Genomic DNA, 19,350 nt, shown 5'->3' on the forward strand with positions numbered 1-19,350 from the left:
AGAACCATTAGCAGCTGGGTCTCATTTATTTCTTGTCCAGTAGCTATTTATTATGTCAATTTTTGCAGCTTAATTGCAAACTTTGTTTTCTTGCCAGTGTAAATTCAGTGTTACATCTGCAGGAATGACACTCACTGCAATCAGCAGATCTGGGGGAAAAAAACCCATAAAACACCTATGTTTTACAGTGTTGGAGGTGACTTGAGTGGGACAGAAATGTGAATGTTTTGCTGCAGAGAGGAGCCAAGGCACGTTCTCTGAGTTGGGCCATTTAGCATTTTAAAAGGAAAAGTCCACATAAATTATACTGTACTGTGTGTGAATCATATTTTCCATAAAGGAAAACTCAGACAATTTGATTTAATAAATAATTGCTTTGGAAATTGATTTTGTGTCCTTCAAGCATACTGCTTGTGATTTATTAAGATTTAATGGACCTTTGAGGAATATTTATTTCCCCTTTTTAGAAATGACAAGGAATGTCAGAGAAACAACTTCCCAGTGATAAGGTCTTCACAGCTGATATAACGGCAGCAGACCATGGTGCATATTCAGTTAAACATGTTTTTAATAATTTATTCTAAGCATCTAGTTAATTATTCCTCTTTTAAAATAGGAATCCTGTAGAAGTTTTTCAGCACACTGAGCCCTTAAACTTCACGGGTACATCTCACAAAGTTGCTCTGCGTCTTACCTCACCGGCTTTCAGAAGCTTCCTGTGAGCTTTGGTCAGCCATTCCCAGCCCCTGAATTTTATATTTGAGGAAACTCAAGTGAGTTGCCTGACTGAGGAAGACTTAGGCTGGATTAGTTTACCTAATCTCACCAAGCCTCAATTTCCTTATGTGGAAAAGGGAGGTAATAGTCCCTACTGCATTTGGTTATAAAGATCAGATAAGATACTATGTCCAAAGTGTTTAATGTGTGCTTAGCAGGTGTTCACCAAGTATTAGCAGTAAGATTAGTGGCAAGTGTTAATGTGAGTTAAGGCCAAGCTGAACCCAGATCGCGATGGCTCTCCCCATCCTTCTCCCTTCACCACCCACAGGGTCAACCAATCTTTTCCCCTCTACCTACATTCTCCCCCTCTCCTCTTTCCCCCAACTCTTGAATTATAATGTAGTCAGGAATATTTGGACACCTTGTAGTAAACCTTTAGTCACCCTCCCTGTCCCTCTTTCCCATTGTTTCTGTTGATGTTGACAACAAAGCTTCTTCATTTTATGCATCACGTTGGGCCCCAGTGTGGTCCACGTTGACACCCAGTGGCTGAGCGGAAAGGTAGAGCTGGTTCACACTTGTCTGTTTTGGGGGTGACTAGTGCCACATAAACAAACAAGAGACCCTTTGCAGGACACCGGAGATGCAGCCCACAGCCTTATGATCATGAGCTCTATAGGACTGTGAATACAACTGTCAGCACAAATAGAAAATGAAAAAAATACTTGCTAAAGTGGTTAGCCAGCTAGTACTTCATAAGTATGAAGTAGTTTCACACTTTTGTTCTGAGAATTTATTAAATGTTTGTAACCTGAAGGAAGCTTAAATGTGGCCTTAATAATAGAACTAGTACTTTTAGTTTATTAACTAACGTAATAAAATGTTAATAAACTCCGAAAGCACTTTTACCTTCATAAATTAAAAACTAGTTGCACCCAGCCAGTTTGGCTCAGTGGCTGAGCATGGACCCATGCACCAAGAGGTCGCTGGTTTAATTCCCGGTCAGGGCACATGCCAGGTTGTGGGCCTGCTCCCCAGTGGGGGGCATGCAGGAGGCAGCCAATCAATGTTCTCTCTCATCAATGTCTTTATCTCTCTCCCTTCTTTTCTCTCTAATGTCAATTAAAAAATTATTTTAAAAAAACGTTGGATTTCATAATGCATGCTTTATTTCTGTGTGATGTGTATGTATTATTTTCCCCTCAAAATAGTAATGGTTAACACAAATTGTTTTGTTTCCTTTTGTGAATATTATATAGCATATGTAAATACAATTATATATGTGTGCTTTCTAAGTAAGTATCTACATAAAGAAAGAAAGGTGTAAATACTTTAATATGATGATAAACGGTTATTAGTTTAGCTGCCGGCATTGAGGTGAGCCATGTAGAATGGCTGAGCTAAGTAGAATGCCAGAGTAACAAGTTAAATTTTCTTAAACTGAAGATATTTGTCCTGAAATCTGAAAGTTCACAACCCATAGCCTTATGTGGAATGTAGAAGTTAACAAACAGTATTAACTCAGCCATATTCAAGATGATAGGTCATTGTTGTTGCCTGTATCACTCATGAATGTGAACTACAGATGAGGATATATTTCTGTTTGTGTGATGTCAAAGCAGTAGGCTACAGGGGAGAACTATCCAGGAGGTTAAATGACCTTTCAGTTATTGGGCAGTGCATGATTAATACATTTTGGTGAAACTGATGAATGACTGGTAAGCCTTGTATACAACAAAAGAAAACATGTTTATAGAAAAAAAATAATATAGGGGCTAATGGGTACACTATTGAAAATACTGTTTACTGAATAAAAGCTTCTTTTAAGTGGTAAATACTCTACTTGGTGAAGTGTTCTTTCACAGGTTGTTAAGTCTGCTACTCAAATGACCAAGAGGTTTGGGGGAAGAATTTTGGGGGAAAGAGAAACCCAAAGAAAATGTGAAGCCATTGAGAATGAAAGGCAGTCTGGAAGAAAGGTAACATGCCTGTGCAGTAGCTCATGTAACTTAGCGCCAAGCTGCTGCCTGGTGGTAACAGTATAGACAAACCACATGCGTTGTAACCTGCAGAATGCGAACATAGATGGTAGGATCTCTAAAATTCTCTTAATTTCATCATTTTATGATTCTCTGTAAACCAAACTGGAAGATCTCTCACCTCTTTTCTCCTCTAGTAATGAGGGCCAAACATTCTTTACTTTCCGGGGCACTCTGATTTGTGACTATGGGACTTGTAGCAATAATGAAACGTATGCATTTCCAGACGTTTAGATGAAACACAGGTCACATTTCTCCCTCCGTCAAAAGCCTCATCGACTCCCCCTCCTAGAAGCCCTTGCCCAGTCCTGCTGCAGAGGGCTCCTTGCGGAGTCCATGGCGCTCATTGTCGACACACTAGCATTTCTTCTCCACTGCTTTGTATTTCAGTGTGTGTGTGTGTGTGTGTGTGTGTGTGTGTGTGGCTGCACCATTGATGACAGGGGAACACTTTTTACATTTGGGGATAGTTTCATGTTGACTTACTGTTTCCAGCTGGTTAGCCTGGGCTTCATTCCATTGCCCTTTTGTGCACATTTTGTGTCCTCTGCCTAGGATACGCAGCCAGCAAAACCTCACACCTGACCACAGCCGCCCTCACCTCTGCACCTGCACCCTGAGGCCGGCCACCTGGTTGTCACTCCGCAAGTTCACTGGGCTCCCCATAAATTAACCATCGCTGCTCTGCCTCAAAGCCCAGCCCTGTTTCTTCCAGCTTCTCCACATTCTGGGGTCACTTTCTCTGTGTTCTTGCTAAGCCTCTGGACCCCCTGGCCTGCCTCCCACTCCCAGCACATGGCCACAGCTCCCACTTCCCAGGGAAAACTGAAGCCAGTGGGCAGGACTACACTCTTCCCTCCGCCAGGTTCTGCGCCTTGCACACAGCTCCTGCCCCTGTTCTCTCTTGGTGATAGAGGACTTGCCTCCCAGAGCCATTTCGCTCATGCATGCTCGGATCCCCCCCCCTCCCACCTTCTCAGGGAGGGCCCTGGAAGTAAAAGTCATTCTCTCTCAGGCCCTTCCTTCGTCCCTCAGCTTCTTTATCTCTCCCTCTCCTTTCTGTCCAGGCTTCATGAAGGCTAACCCGATTCGGAGCTGCGTGCTCTCACCCCACAGCACTCCTCGGCAGCTCCCGTCTGGTTCCCTTGCTCTGCTCCATCAAACCCCTCACACCACAGCCACCAGAGACCTCCCTGGTCAGGCCAGCAGGCATCTCCAGTCATCACATTTGACTTCCGAGAAGCATTCAACACAGTTTGTTCCACCTTGTTCCTGACATACTGTTTCCTTCACGTCTGTGAGGTGACTGCCTGTGTTGCTACGTCAGTTCTTCCCTTTCTCCTTTGCAGGATCCTCCTCCTCTTCCAGCTGTTAGCTGTTGATGTTCTTCAGAAGGCCTCAGGCCCCCCTGTGCTCATTCTGTCCACTCTCCAGGTTACCTCATTCGCTCCTGGGGAAGAACTAATGTCTTAGACCCAGATACACATATTTATCTCCGGCCCCTGCTTCCCCTGGGAACTTAAGATCCACATGTCCACCTGCCTCCTTGACATCAACACTTAACCATATCTCAGAAGCACATTAAATTTAACAAGTTCAAAACTGAACTCTTCTTTTAAAATGCTCTACCTTTAAATGGAATCATGGTCTTTCCTGCCACTCCACCTGTGTTTCATCACCTCAGTATCGCTGGAATCGAATTCCTTCCTCTCGGTTGCCTCCACCCTTTGCCGGGCTACTGTCCTCTTGTGGGGCTCCCCAGCAGCCTCTTACAGTCCTCTTAGGCGTGCTGGTCGGCCCCATCCCATCATGTGCCCTCTCGGTTTCTGCACACCTACCACATGAACCTTTCATTTCTCCAGTTAACTGTGTCCCCTTTGGCCACTGGGCCTTCATACCTGCAACCCTGCTTCCTGGTACCCTCTCCACCGCCCTCTGCTCCAGTCCCGCCCGCCCCTCCTTCCATCATCACTGCCCTGGTCCATGCTTGTCATGCTTGCTCAGAGCCTGGAGTCCTTTTGTCTCCTGACACTTGTCATTGTTGAAATGTTACATTGATGCCATTCTTCAGTCACTGTGTGTGCCCTCTAGACAGACAGCACCGTGAGGGCGAACACTGGTGTTTGGGCAGTGCCCACTCCAGAGTGGACGCTCATACTTTGTACTTATGAAAGAAATCAACGTGGGAAATGCTTAGATTACACATTCCATCTTGGCCGAAAGCTTTTCATAATTTTTTTCCAGGAAATTATTTTTCAGAGCAGGAACTATAAAGCAAAAAGCATTCAAACAATATTTCTTTTCCTAATTGGGTTTTGCTTTCTCAGTAATCACTTGAAACGTAGATGTGGTGGAAAAAATAATTTATGATGTCCTCTCCAACTTTTTTCTGTATAATTTAGTGAAAGCAATGTGAAATTGATTATGCCTTAATTTTCCTGGCCACCCTGTAAACTTCCTTTTTTTTTTTTTTTGATTTGTTTTGCTTTTTTTGGTGTTTTTAGAGAAAGCAATAAAAACATTGATATGAGAGAGAAACATCTATCGGCCACCTCCTGCACGCCCCCTACTGGGGATCAAGCCTGCAACCCCGGCATGTGCCCTGACCTGGAATCAAACCGGGACCTCTCAGTCCATGGGACAGTGCTCAGTCCACTGAGCTACACCAGCCCAACAATTTCCTTTGTTTTTATTTACACTTTTATTTCCACAAAATATCGAAAAATTGATTGTCATCAGCTTCATTCTAATTATGCTTATTGTCACAAGACTTGGCTTTCAGTTCCGATTCTCTTTTTTGAACTTTGACATTCTAGTGCTAGTATAAAGATCTAAATTTAAATTTTTCACGGTTATACTCTGAACATTATTTAATATTGTACGATAGTTGAGTAAACTGAAAGGGAGAGAGTATATGATTTTAAATTAGTCTAGGGTTTTGTTAAGTGGCAGTTTTGTTTCATACATTTTTATTCACCACAACATAAAGGAAATTTTAATTAATGCAGAACTGGCTAAAGGTGATGTCTGGCTAAGTTATTGCAATAATTTGATAGGAAGAGAATTGTATTTGGCCTTGCACAAATGTGGTTGGTAGAGAGTTGTCCCAAGATAACCACTTGCATGGAAGGGTGATATAGATCATCAGTTTTTATGAGTTTAGGATCAACTGGTGGTTGTAATTAAGGCGGTTTGGGATATTATAAACTGGTGATAGGTTATAATCTATAACAATGTATTTTAGGGTGTTATTCTGATTATTGTATTCTATAATTAGATTATATCATTTTCTGTTTTATGCATCTGCCACTGTTTATATCTGTGCTTCCAAAACTGTGCCAAGGTGTCCTAGGGCATCATGCCAAGTTCAGCAGAAGTACCACAGGGCATTTTAAAATTTCAGGGGCAACATGGTGACAGCTCAATGTCTGTAAGACACCATGCCAACTACTGGCTTGAGGGAGTTCACAATTTCAACTTAGATTGTACCGCTTTCCTTTAAATGATGGTATGTCTAAGGGAAGCAGAATTCTCGGCAGTTATGTAAAAATACGAGGCACCTATGAAAGTCAGTGGATCAGGAAATGAGGGTGGTTTGATCGTAAGGTTTGAATATTTGTGCAATGCCCAGCATAACATAATTATATACTAATTAGTATATGTGTTAATTATATAAATTAAAGTAATGTAATATTTATTTTATAAAATTTGCCTGGTAGTTTGTATATATGTTTTTCTTTTTTTCATAGCTTTAAGAAATTATTAAAGCACTTAATTTTTAGAACAGGAAATTCTTTAACATGATTCAAAAATCAAAAGCATACAAATGAACCCAGTGAGAAGCCCCCATCTGGGCATGGCAGCTCCATCCGCTGATCGCTCAGGCCAGAGCCTCTGAGTGGCTCTTGTCCTCTGTCTTTCTCACACACCACCTTCAGAATGACAGGAAATCATGTTGGCTCTGCTTTCAAAATATATCCAGAATCTGATTCCTTGTTCCTAGCCACCCTGTGGTCACCCTGGTCAAAACATGCTGTTACTACAATTACTCATAACTGCTCTCTCTACTTCTGGACTTGTGCCTTCCCCACCCCTTTTCCATCAAGCCCCCCTCCTCCCACAGTAATCTTTTGAAATCCTAAGTTAAGTGATGTCATCACACTGTCACCTAGAGCCCTGCAGCAGCATGCAGTAAAGCCAGAGTCTTTTCAGTGATCTGCAGAGCCCTATTGGACTTGCTTCCCTTTACTTCTCTGATCTCAGCTGGTAACAGCCACACTGGTCACCTCTTCCCAGGCATACCAGGCACTCCCCTACCCCAGGGCCTTTGCACTGGAATGCTAAATACTTTATCTCACCCCGGTGCGGCTCAGTGGTTGAGCGCCAACCCATGCATGAAGAAGTCACTGTTTGACTCCTGGTCAGGGCACATGCCCAGGTTGTGGGCCAAATCCCCAGGGGGGACAGGCAGGAGGCAGCCAATTGATGTTCTCTCTCGTTGATGTTTCTGTCTCTTTCTCTCTCCCTTCTTCTCTCTCTAAAGCCAATAAAGAAAAATGAAAAAAAAAAATTTTATCTCTTTCAACCCTTGGCTCACCCTAACCTACCCTATTTGTTGTTGTTATTAATCCTCACCCCAGGATATTTTTCCATTGATTTTTAGATAGAGTGGAAGGGAGCAAGGGAGAGAGAGGGAGAGAGAGAAACATCCATGTGAGACACATCCGTGGGTTACCTCCCAACCCTACCAGGGCTGGGAATGGAACTGGGGATGGAACCTGCAACCCAGGTACGTGCCCTTAACCCAGAATCAAACCCTCCACCTTTTGGTCCGAGAGCCAACACGCTAACTGCTGAGCCAAACCATCCAGGGCAACCTGCCCTATTTTTAATGCATCAGTGACCCCCACTCATGTTCTGATGGGCATGTCCTGGCTTTTTTATCCTGCTTTTTCTTTTTTCTGTAGTTTTCTAATATAGTAGATAATTTAGTGACCACATTTTAATTTGCTAAATTTATTGTTCTATTTTCTGACTTTCCCCACAACAATAGAAGCTCTAGGAGGACAGGCATCTTAATGTGTTTTGTTCAACAATATATCCAAAGCAGCTAGAAGAATACTTGGCAGTGATAGGTGTGCAACAAGTACTGAATGAATAATGTTTAATATGTTGTTGAAAAGTCTGTCGTTTTTAATGTTTTGTCTGTTTGAACTATCAATCAAAGCATATTCAAATCTTCCTCTCTAATAATGGATTGTCCATTCTCCCTGAGGTCTGAACAATTTTTGCTCTATACTTTCAGGTTAATTAGGTACTTATGAAATATGAATCTTATCTTCCTGGATAATTGAATCTTTTATTATTATGTACAGACCTTTATTCTTAACAATGCTTTTATCTTAAAGTTATTAGTTTATCTAATATCAGTAAAGGTAAGCTAGCTTTTCGATAATTTTTAGTACTCTTTAATATATATTTTTGATCCTTAACTTTCAGCCTTTTTGAGTTCTTATGTTTTAGTTACATCCCTTGCATAGAGTTTATAGTTGTTTTTACTTCATTTTGTCAATCTTTATTTTAACTGCTGGTCTGTTTATGCCTGTTGTGATGATGTGTAGATCCAGGTGTGTTTCTGTCATTTACCTTCTCTTTGTCCCACTTTGCAGTGCTTATATTTTTCTTCTCACTTGAGTTTTTCCCCCCAAGAGTTTTACTTGTATTCTTACTGTTTGTTCTCTTCTACTATATACTCTGAGGTTATATACTCTGTTTCTGTTCTTTTACTGTTTGCCTTTAAAACTTCACCTTAATATTTAGTCAAAGGTTAACATCTTAACTCTTCTCCTGAACAGTCCATGAACATTGCAGCTCCAACCACCTGCTGCCCAGCTCACACACTGCTTCTCTTCAGCGCTCAGAGCCCCTTTGCTCCCATCAACGAAGATTGTTGCTTCATAGGCAGTGTTCACTTGTATTTATCTACAGATTTACCTATTTACTTGCTTATTGATTCTTTTTGTGTCTCAGACCTTCCACACACATTTACCTTTTTTTCTGAAGTATATCTTTAGTCTCTAAAGAACATGTTTCTAAATCTTATAAGTTTTTAAAATTCTGTTGTCGGTAAGTTGCCAGTTTTTGTTTATTTGAAAAAGCCTTTATGTTGCTCTTTTTGAAAGATAATGAGATGGATACATTTCTCAATAACATGGATATCTTGATGGATACATATAATCTATCTATCTATCTATCTATCTATCTATCTATCTATCTATCTATCATCTATCTATCATCTTTGACTTGCATTTTTTCCCAACACCAGGAAGCAGCAAGTCAATTCTGACAGCCTTCCTGGAGGTAACATCAGATCCCACAGGTTAAGGGCTCAGTCCCACAAGTCTGCTGCCTTTTCAGAGGCCAGTTACAAGTCCAGGTGGATGTTCCCAAGACTGTCTCCTCAGGTTCAATTCATTTACTAGAGCGATGCATGGAAAACGTACTTACATTTACCAGTTTATTATAAAGAATATTAAAAGAATCCAAATGAAGAGGTAAATAGGGCAAGGCCCAAAAGGGTCCAGAGTGTAGGAGCTTCTGTCCCCCAAACACTGGGGTGCACCACCCTTCTGGTATGCGAATGCCTTCACCAACCAGGAAGCTGGTCAGTGTGCTCAGTGTGCTGCAGCGTCCTGCTTCCCATCCCCGAGGTCAGCGGGTAGGGCTAAAGTCCCAAGCACGTCCCACCCAGACAGTGATAACCTGTGTCATTTATTTTATGTTTTTCTAGATCAATGAACTGAGCCATGTTCAAATCCCTGTTATGTTGATGCCAGATGACTTCAAAGCCTATTCAAAGATAAAGGTGGACAATCACCTTTTTAACAAGTAAGTACAAGTACGATCTTTTCTAGAACTGATGTGGCGGCCTGGAGTATGATTTTTGTGAATTTCTGTAATCACATCAGTTTTCAATGGGTGGGTGTAAAGTTTTGCTGATGAAGTTAACCCTGTGATAAACACAACCATCTGTCACTTTCACAACAGCAACAGCGGGCCTCTTGGGTAATAGCCTTTTGCCATATGGCATATTGTTCTCTGTGAACAGCTTATATGTTCAAAGTGATGTTCTCACTACAGTTTAGATGTTTCAAGCTGTAAGTTGCTTGGATTATTTTTTAGCAGTTATAGACCTCAGCTGTTTTACACAAAACTCATAATGATTACTTTACAAACAGAAATGAGGACTTCATAGAATGAAGAATTTAGGTGCATTTTTATAAAACATAATTGGACACTATGCGGGGCAATGAGACGATTTCGCCTTCACTGGAATGTCGTGTTAGAGGTCACGGTGGAGCCCTATCTGTTAGCCAGTCCACCAGAGGCTGGAGATACACGGGTGTGTAAGAAAGGGCCTTGCTCTCAAGGGGCTCACAATCAGGTGCGTGGTGGAAAACTGACACACAGATTATGGTCTATAATTCTGTGTGCAAAGTACCACAACAGAGGAGTGTATGCGAACATGCTGGAGGAATCCATTCTGAGTGAATAGGATGAACCTTGAAGAAATCCTACTCAAAGGATTAGTTCTAATATTTCTTAATGGGATCATTGTTCTTTGAAGCTCATGTGTAAATTCTCCCATCCGTGGTAGGGAACATCGAAATCAAGACCAGCACACGCCTGACCAAATATAGCAGGCTAGTTTTTAAGTTGATAATTTTATATGGCCTGAGAATGATGTTATAAATATCCAAATGGCCGTTGGCAGAAAAAAGGTTCTTCATCCCTGGGGGGCTGACCGTTTGAGGGGATCTTTTCTATGTGAATTTAGGCTGTATTTATATAAAATATAAAATAGGCCATTCAGAGAGCGAGAGTCTTGTTTTGTAAGCTGACAGTTGCTAGTGGCCGAGGATGAGTGTGGCTCGCCCTGATGCCCTCCCCTAGTGTCCACCTCCTTTGCTTGCTCTTCACCATTTCCCTCAGCATGGCCCCTTCCCTGTGCACCTCCTCTTCCTTGAAGAAGTAGCTGTAGCATGTGGTCAGGATTAAAAGATCATAAGGCCAAGTGCTCCTAGGTGGTGAGAGGTCAGAAAAGTTATCAGTCTGACCTTTCTGTCCCCCGCATCTTACTGTGGCTTGTACTGTTGACCCTTGAACAGCGGGGGGGCTTGAACTGCACAGGTCCACTTATGTGCGTTTGTTTGTTTTTTAAATCCTCACCTGAGGATATTTTTCCATTGATTTTCAGATAGAGTGGGAGTGAGGGAGGAAGGGAAAGAGAGAGAAACATCCATGTGAGAGAGATGCATCAATTGGTTGCCTCCCGCACGACCTGATCAAGGCCGGGGATTGAACCACAACCAAGACACATGCCCTTGATCAGAATTGAACCTGCAACTCTTTGGTCCACAGGCCAGTGCTCCAGCGGCTGAGCCAAACCAGCCAGGGATATATGCAGATTTTTAAAATAAATATGTACAGTACTGTAAATGTATTTTCTCTTATAATTTTAATAACATTTTCTTTTCTCTTGCTCTGTTGTAAATAGATTATATATAAATAGATGCAACACACAAAATATGTGTGAATGAACTGATTAGGTTATCAGTGAGTCTTTCAGTCAACATTATACTATTAGTTAAGTTTTAGGGGAGTCAAAAGTTACACATGAATTTTCAGCTGCATGGGGGTTGGCACCCCTCACCCCCACACTGTTCAAGAGTCCACTGTAGTTGTTCTGGAAAGTTCCTCTGTGCCTTCGGTGGGTGGGGAGCTCCAGGCCTTCTTTGGCTACTCATACAACTAGATGGTGCGAGATTCGAGTCCTGTTTACTCTTTGTATATCTGAGCTTTATCTCACAATCTGCTGTTCCAGAGAAAACATGCCGAGCCATTTCAAGTTTAAGGAATACTGCCCGATGGTTTTCCGGAACCTGCGGGAGAGGTTTGGAATCGACGATCAGGATTTCCAGGTGAGTTGCTTTTGTAACATTGCTTCAGATGGGCGTCACCGGTCCCTGCTGTAAAATAGGCCTTACATTTTTGTCATTACAGGTAATTATATAATAGTAATTGTTACTTTATATATTCATTTTCCTTTTTTTCCCGTAAAATAAAGGGTACTTTCGATTAGGAACCCCTGTATAATGTGATTTCAGTAGACGGTAGGAAAAGAAATTATTTTGGGGGAAGAGAGCGGGTAAGTGACTTTTACACGCTGCTCTCATTTCCAGGCGAAGGCGTTCTGCCAGCTTCTAGAAACTCCTTGTGATTCCTGCCATCAGGCCATCCCCGGCCGAGGCAGGTGCGCAGGAGTGCGCTGAATGCGCAATTTCTGTGTTTGCAGAGGCCACTCAGGGATCATAGACATTTATTCCCGTTTGAGCTGATTTGCTGCTTTTCAAATAGGCCAACAGCATTTTTGTGAGAGGCCACACTTTGTGCTCCACTGTGCGGCGTGGCAGCGACCGCCACCCTCGCCACCCTCAGAGCCCACCGCCCGGAGCGCCCGGCGGAGCGCCGCCCTCTGCTCTGGAACCCATGGCAGACAGATGCGCAGTTGCTTTCTTTTCTCCCCACATCTGCCTGGTCCTCACGGTGCTGGCATGTCCGCCGCTCCATAGTCGTCTGGCCTAAGAGACCTGACACCAGTTACCCAAGTTTAGAGTCAGCCAGATCGGGGAAAGCCACAGACTTTTTTAGGAGCAGAAATCTATGTTAGGGGTCGCAGGGGCTACTTTCTGGTCTTTTACGACAGTCTGTTTCATTGTACTGTGAGAGCACTGACTGATTTTAAATCCTTTAAGTCTCCAAATCACTTTCTCTCATTTGCTCCAAATGGGAAAGGCTCATTTATCCTGCACCGAGTGCGTGTTGCCACCCCGACGACCTTACAAGCTGAAAATCAGCACAGCTTAACCCTCTGTTTTCCCTCAAGGAGCAGAGTCTCCGAGGCAGTTTGAGCTTAGTTAGTACCTTTCCCAGAGATGTGTGGGCCCCCCGCCCTGCCCCATGTCGAAAGGTTCCAAGAATTTCTCACATGCTCACTCAGGCATGAGAAGCCTCCCAGCTGCCATGTTTTGAAAAAGCCATGCTGGCCGGGCCGCAGGTGACATTCCCTCCTCTGTGGACCAGGGCTGGGTGTCCACGGAGGTCCCGGTTCCGAGCAGAGGCCACACTTTGTGCTCCACTGTGCCCCGAGAGGGCCGAGGGAAGTGTGGCAGGAGGAAGTGGGCACTCGTTTGCTTTTAAAAACTGCGGTGGAGCCAACAGCGCTCAGGTTTGACCTTCATGTGTAAGAGAAAGAACTTAGGTCAAACTTAGACTTGAAATTTACTGCTGAAAAAATAAGTCACTTTTAAATAATAAATTTGGAATAGTAAAAAGGGTTTGTATAAAATGAAAAGGAGTAATTCCGCATTAAGAACTGTTGCTACATCTAAAGAGGCCTTTTGAAAAAAATAAACTGAGGCCCTGGCCGGTTTGGCTCAGCGGTTAGAGCGTCGGCCTGCGGTCCTGAGAGACCCGGGTTCGGTTCCCGCTAAGGGCATGTACCTTGGTTGCAGTTTGTCCCCGGCCCTGGTTGGGTTGTGCGGGTGGCAGCCACTCGATGTGTCCCTTTCATATCAATGTTTCTCTCTCTCTCTCTCTCTCTCTCTCTCTCTCTCTCCCTCCCACTCTACCTGAACAAAAAAATGGAAAAAATGTCTTCAGGTGAGGATAAAAAAAAATAAAAGAAACTGAGGACTTTAAAAAGGACTGACCAGCAGGAACAGCTCTCCGGTGCCTGCCTCTCATGCTAACACCCAAGTGTGTCCCGCCCTCTGTCCCCTCCTTTTTTTTTTTTTTTAATAAAACAGTTATACTCACATTTTACAGAAACTGATGTTTGAAGGCCTAAGCAACAGAATCTTGTTAGATTCTTAAGTTCATTACCAAAATGAAGTCTTATATTTCTTCTCCTAATCAGCCCTGTTATATGAAATCTAAAATGGGCCCATTACATCCTGAGTTCTGCACTACAGCAGATAAAAGTCATTTATAAAATTGTAAGTTGATAGTTAGGAGCAAATTGCCCAGTACAAGCTCTGAAGGCAAATTAGGCAAGTGGAGGATGATTCACACTAATTGGCCAGCCTGTGACGCGCTGAGCGTGAGGGAGGATGGAGGAGAGCCAGTGTGAGTATAATCAATCATCCGAACACCACTCCTTCCCTTAGCTGTGCCTGGTGCTTTTGGCATTTAAATTGCTCCTTTTTGGCAACTATATTTTTATTAAGGAAAAAAAAAAAAAAGGTGGGTGTTCAAAGTAACTTCAGTAAACCGCAGATATACTGGTTCCCCTCCCCAGTTCTGTGTTCCTTTCCCAGTACCTGTACCTCTTAACGAACTGTCAGCAGGGACAGGACCCTGAGTTTAAAGCAAAGACAAGATCGTAAATGCGGGGCTCACAACACTTTGTTGGCTACTCGGTTTGGAAAAAAGGAGGAGGTCGCGGCAACACTGGCTGTGGCCTCCAGGGCCCTGCACAGTGCAGGGTGAAGGGCACAGTGGGACTGGGCTGGGACCAGAGGAGCCCCTCATTTCAGCTGCTTGGCACATCGACGCACTGTTGGCCGGACGTTTCATTCATCATGGCCAGGGCTAGTTACAGCTATCAGTTGACACGTGTACCAAATTTTCAATCTAATTTGAAAAGTGGGATCAGTGACCTGGGCTCCGTCACCTGTGGGAGGCGCTGCGGACACTGCTGATGGGCGCCCTGCCCCTGCTGCTCTTGCCTCACTGTATTTGTGTTTCTGTGGGAGCAAGTAGCAGCTTTAAATAAAGGAGCCCCGTTGTCAGGTTTATTTAGTATTCAAACCTTCACAGTAAAGCCAATGAATACATGAGCTTGACCGGCCTTGTGTGTGCAAATGCCTTTCTCCTGCACCTGAAAAGAAGTCATTATTGATCACTCTGATAAAAGCAGAGTCTAGTAATTAGCCTACCTCATTGACCTCTCTCAGTGGGCTTAAAGGTTGAAAAGCATTCCTGCTGCCCCCATAAACATTTGTATCTTCCGTCTGGTTTTGATTTCTTGCTTGTCTTTTAAAAAGAAAACTTCCTTTTCTTGCTGTTGAAGACAAATTCAAGCAGTTCTAGAATGTTCATCATTAATAAAAGTAACACCAAACATGTGTGTATACCCCTGTGTGTGCATGTGTGTGCACGCACGCTCCCAGTGCTTCCAGACTCAGAACTTTGTTCAGTTTATTAGTGCTCCTTAAAATTAACTTCACGAGTTTGTAATATGCTCAGAGTTGAAATGTGTTCTTCTGATCATTGTGGGGCCAATGCGACTCCCTGTTACCATACTTTTAAGATAAGATGTCTTTCAAGGTGATTGGCCCCTCGGAGGCCTGCACTGTTACTGGGCCGCAGTTCCTTTCTGCCGTCACCACTGCGGCCTGGGCCCCCTTAGGTCGGTGACTGCGCACACAGTTATCAACTCAGTGTGTGTTTATTTGCACCTACTATGTGTCAGGCTCTGCTAGACATAGTAGGAAATGCAGAAGAGAAGAAAGCCTGAAGGAATTCTTTTTTTTTGGTTAACTATTATATGTCACATTCTATATTAGATGCTAATAAGATTTACAGAAACCCAGACATCCTGATTTTTAATGTTCTTTGAGAAAACCCTCTTTCCTGTCCTTCAGAGAATCAGACTCTCTTATAACAGGCCCAGGAAGTTAAATGGAGGCTTCGGTTAAACTTTCTGACCTGTGGAGAGAGTTGGCCACCACAAACCAAAGTTAAGCAGAATGGAGTTGAAGTTAAACCTAAATACACCAGAAACAGCCTTCTTGTTATTTGTGGAGGATGATATCAGGTTTACTTTTCCCCTACCGAATCTCGTGAATGAGAATTCTTCATTGTTACCCTGGCTGGTGTGGCTCAGTTGGTTGGAGCCTTATCCCATCCTTCAAAGGGTTGTGTGTGCAGTCCCAGGTCAGGGCATGTGCAGGATCGATGTTTCTCTCTCTTTCTGTCTCTGTCTTTTTCCGTCCCTTCCTCCCTCTCTAAAATCAATAATAATAAAAGATAATTGAAGTGGTTATGTATAGAATAAATAGAAGGGAGATACAGAACTTAGGAGGCTGTGAAATATCCCACCGAGAGAAGAAGAGGCATGAGCCAGGACACTTGGTGCTGACAGGGTCGAGCAGAGAGCATCTTCCCAAGACAAGGAGAGAGGGAAGTGACAGGAGAGGTGGCTGACGGGCCACAGAGCAAGGGGCAGGAGCCCGAGGTGTTGGAGCCTGGACATTGAGAGAGCAGGGCCCGGTCCCTAGAGAAGAAAGTTTGGGGGTGGCAAGGCAAGAGTGGAAGATGAAGTTGACTTTTTAGCCTGTTAAATGTGGAGGTGACCTGGAGGTGCCTGTGTGAGGCTGGCCATCGTGCAGGTGGGCGTCCCAGGTGGAGCTGAGGATTGGGGTCTGGAGCAGAGGCCCAGATCTGGGAATGACCGGCACAGAGGTTCTTGTCTCGACAATCCTACCTGTACTGTCACCACCTCAGTTTGCTTACTCATTGAGCCAGGTAAACTCTCTTCTTCCTTTGTAATTGTTTGTTGTCCTTTGGCTTGCTCAGCCCACACTTAAAAAGTTTCTCCTCATCCCTGTTGGCTTCCTGGCGAGCCACTGCGGTCTCGACATGAAACCTCTAAAGGGCCCCACGCAGAGCAGACAAGGCCCTCAATAGACCTTTAGGAAAACTTCACAACCATCAGCATCATCAGGTTTTCTTGTTCTCTTTCTGCTCCTTCATTTTTTTTGAATCCTCACCTAAGGATATGTTTTATTGAAATTTTAGAGGGAGGATGGGGATTGGGAGAAGAGAAACATTTATGGGAGACAGGCAACATCAATCGGTTGCCTCCTGTCTGTGCCCCAACCAGGTATCAAACCCACAACCTTGGTATGTGCCCTGACTAGAATCGAACCCACAACCTTTTGGTGTGTGGGATGACACTCTAACCAACTGAGACCTGGTCAGGGCTGCTCTTTCTTATGAGTTGAACCATTGGCTGCCCTCCTCCCCCACGTGGAACTCAGGCTTCCTGTTTGCTTGCATTTCCTGCCCCTGAACCCGTTTGGGGTTGTGACTTGTGATTTTCTAGCAAGAGCTGGCAGAGAGGTCCTGTCTGGGCTAGATGCCACCTTGTTCATCATGAGCCTGGAGCCAGGCCTCCGGCATTGTAACCTCAGTCAAGTACCAACCTGAGATTTTTAAAGGAGGTCTCGTCGTGCTCGATGAAGTTCTTGCAACTCTGCTTCTTTCTCTGCTGGTCATTACCTTTCACTTTGTGTTCTTCTTTTGCAAGTTGTTTTATTACTGATAAGTGTCAGATTGCTGTGTCTTGCTCCCCTCCATAATGAAAGCCGTTCTGTGCCTGGGATCACAGGCATAGAAATTCCCCGAGAGCTTAACACAGGCCTTTGAACACAGTGGGCATTTAATAAATTCTTGATGATGATGTTCAAGTTGGCGTGTTGGTCTTTACCTCTCTAATGGGGCCCCAGGACCATCTGTGTGCACTCAGATAACGTATGTCCGACACAAACCCAGAAAGCAGGCTTGTCTGGGCGGCGTCTGGCTCCCGGGACGTGTGAGTTGAGGCATGTAATCAGAGTCCTGGGTTGTCTGCAGGGCAGCGACTGGCTTCCAGATTTCAAATCCATGAACTAGGTAGCCTGGGTTAGGAAGAAGGACATTTTCCTGGGAGTTGGGAGGCTGGTTTGAGTCCTGGATTTTCAATGTTTTAATTCAGTCACTTAGCCCTGGTAGGTCTCCATTACGTCATCTGTGAAATAAGGCAGAAGGACCCGATTCTCGCTGAGGCCCCCAGCTGTGACTCTCTGAATCTGTTATTAAGTCACCACGAGTAGATCCCTGTGACTTAGGTTCTTGCACACAATCTTGACGTGTCCCTTTGTAAGCTGGTAATGTTTACACCCCTGAGCATGGCAGCATTGACTTTAAGAGGCCTTTCTGCTGACTAAAAAGAAAAAGGTTTTTGTACATGATTTTTGGCAGAAATACAAATTCATATTTAAATGAAAAAAAGAACAATGTATATAAGGTTATATGAGTAGCTTAAGAGGGTTAAACCTTCAAAATGCTTGGGTGTTTTAAAAATGTACAGGGGACCATTATGGTTACTAAACCATGGCATTTTTATGAGATACGGTATAGAAGATTGGTGGTATGAATGAGCTAATTAAATTGACCTTTACATTTTCTCCACCCTTCTGGAGGCCTCACTAATCCTGGACGCCCCACTGCAAAACCAAACATCTTCACTGCAGACTGTTGGAGGAGTGGGGAGGAAGGATAGCACCATTAATCCCTCCCTTCAGGGAAAGGACAATAAGTTCCCAATTATAAATGTAAGAAGGCCATTGAAGGGTGAGCTTCATCTCTCATTATTTCCTTTATTTCCTGTTGAGGGCTGACGTGGCGCCAGAGTTCAAACACAGCTGTTGAGAGTGGAGAGAGAGTGTACTGTAAGATCAGTCATGGATTTGGCTGTGGGAAATGGGAGTGGTAAAAAATAAGCTCACTTACCAAGTGGCCAGATAGGCACAAATGGACTAAATTGTCATGTTCTTACCTCCCCTCATCTAATAGCTTTTCCTTAGAACTTTAATTTTTTTTTTTTTTGACAAACAGTTTGCTTTATCCCCAACTCCCCAGCAAGCCTGGGTGCATCCTAATAAGCCGTACTTGGGGGTTGTAATGTGTCCACTGCACTGGAGTGAGTGGAGAGCACCACAAGGTCACTGTACTCCCCCAGAGACAGCCCGGGGCCTGCAGCTGGCACAGTGGGTCAGGTGACTTGCAAGAAGAATGTTTGGCCCAATCACAAATACCTGTGTAGTGTATGATTACATTTATATGAAATGTCCAGAATAGGCAAATGTATGTATGTAACACAAAAAGTAGTTGGGTGATTTACTAGTAGAGGGCTGGGGGGAAGGATGGGAATGACTGCTAATGGATATGGGTTTTCTTTTTATTCTTCCTTTTTTATTGAAGTACAGTTGACATAGAATATTATATTATCTTCAGGTGTACACCCTAGTGATTTAACATTTGTATACCTCACAGTGTGATCACCGTGATCAGTCTAGTAACCGTCTTTCACCGTAGTTATTATGGTATCACTAACACATTCCCTTTGCTGTACATTATATCCCTGTAGCTTATTTATCTTAAAACTGGAAGTTTGTACTTCTTATTACTCATCCATGCCCCAGGCCCTTCCCCTTTGGCAGCCATCAATCAGTTTGTTCTCTGTTTCAATGAGTCTGTTTCTGTTTTGTTTTGTTTATTTATTTTGTCAGGGTTTCTTTCCGAGGTGATAAAATGTTCAAAAGTTCTGTGATACTGGTTATTTAACTTTGTAAATATACTAAAAGCCATTGATTTCTATACTTTAAATGGGTGGATTGTATGATATGTGAATTATATCTCAGTAAAGCATTTAGGAAGAAGAATGTTGCGAGTTTAAGATTAGTATATATTCGGTATGAGACTT

The 19,350-nt window shown here is 43.4% G+C and overlaps 1 protein-coding gene across 1 annotated transcript in view; it reads left to right on the top strand.

Annotated features, from left to right (window-relative positions):
- PIP4K2A (phosphatidylinositol-5-phosphate 4-kinase type 2 alpha) overlaps positions 1-19,350 on the top strand; it is a 160,263-nt gene that overhangs the window by 79,820 nt on the left and 61,093 nt on the right. Inside the window, 2 exon segments of the mRNA XM_036246572.1 lie at positions 9,550-9,647; positions 11,644-11,740. Coding sequence (XP_036102465.1) covers positions 9,550-9,647; positions 11,644-11,740 — 195 coding nt within the window.

The sequence above is a fragment of the Molossus molossus genome, unplaced genomic scaffold, assembly GCF_014108415.1.
Source record: "Molossus molossus isolate mMolMol1 unplaced genomic scaffold, mMolMol1.p scaffold_m16_p_1, whole genome shotgun sequence".
Classification (NCBI taxonomy): domain Eukaryota; kingdom Metazoa; phylum Chordata; class Mammalia; order Chiroptera; family Molossidae; genus Molossus; species Molossus molossus.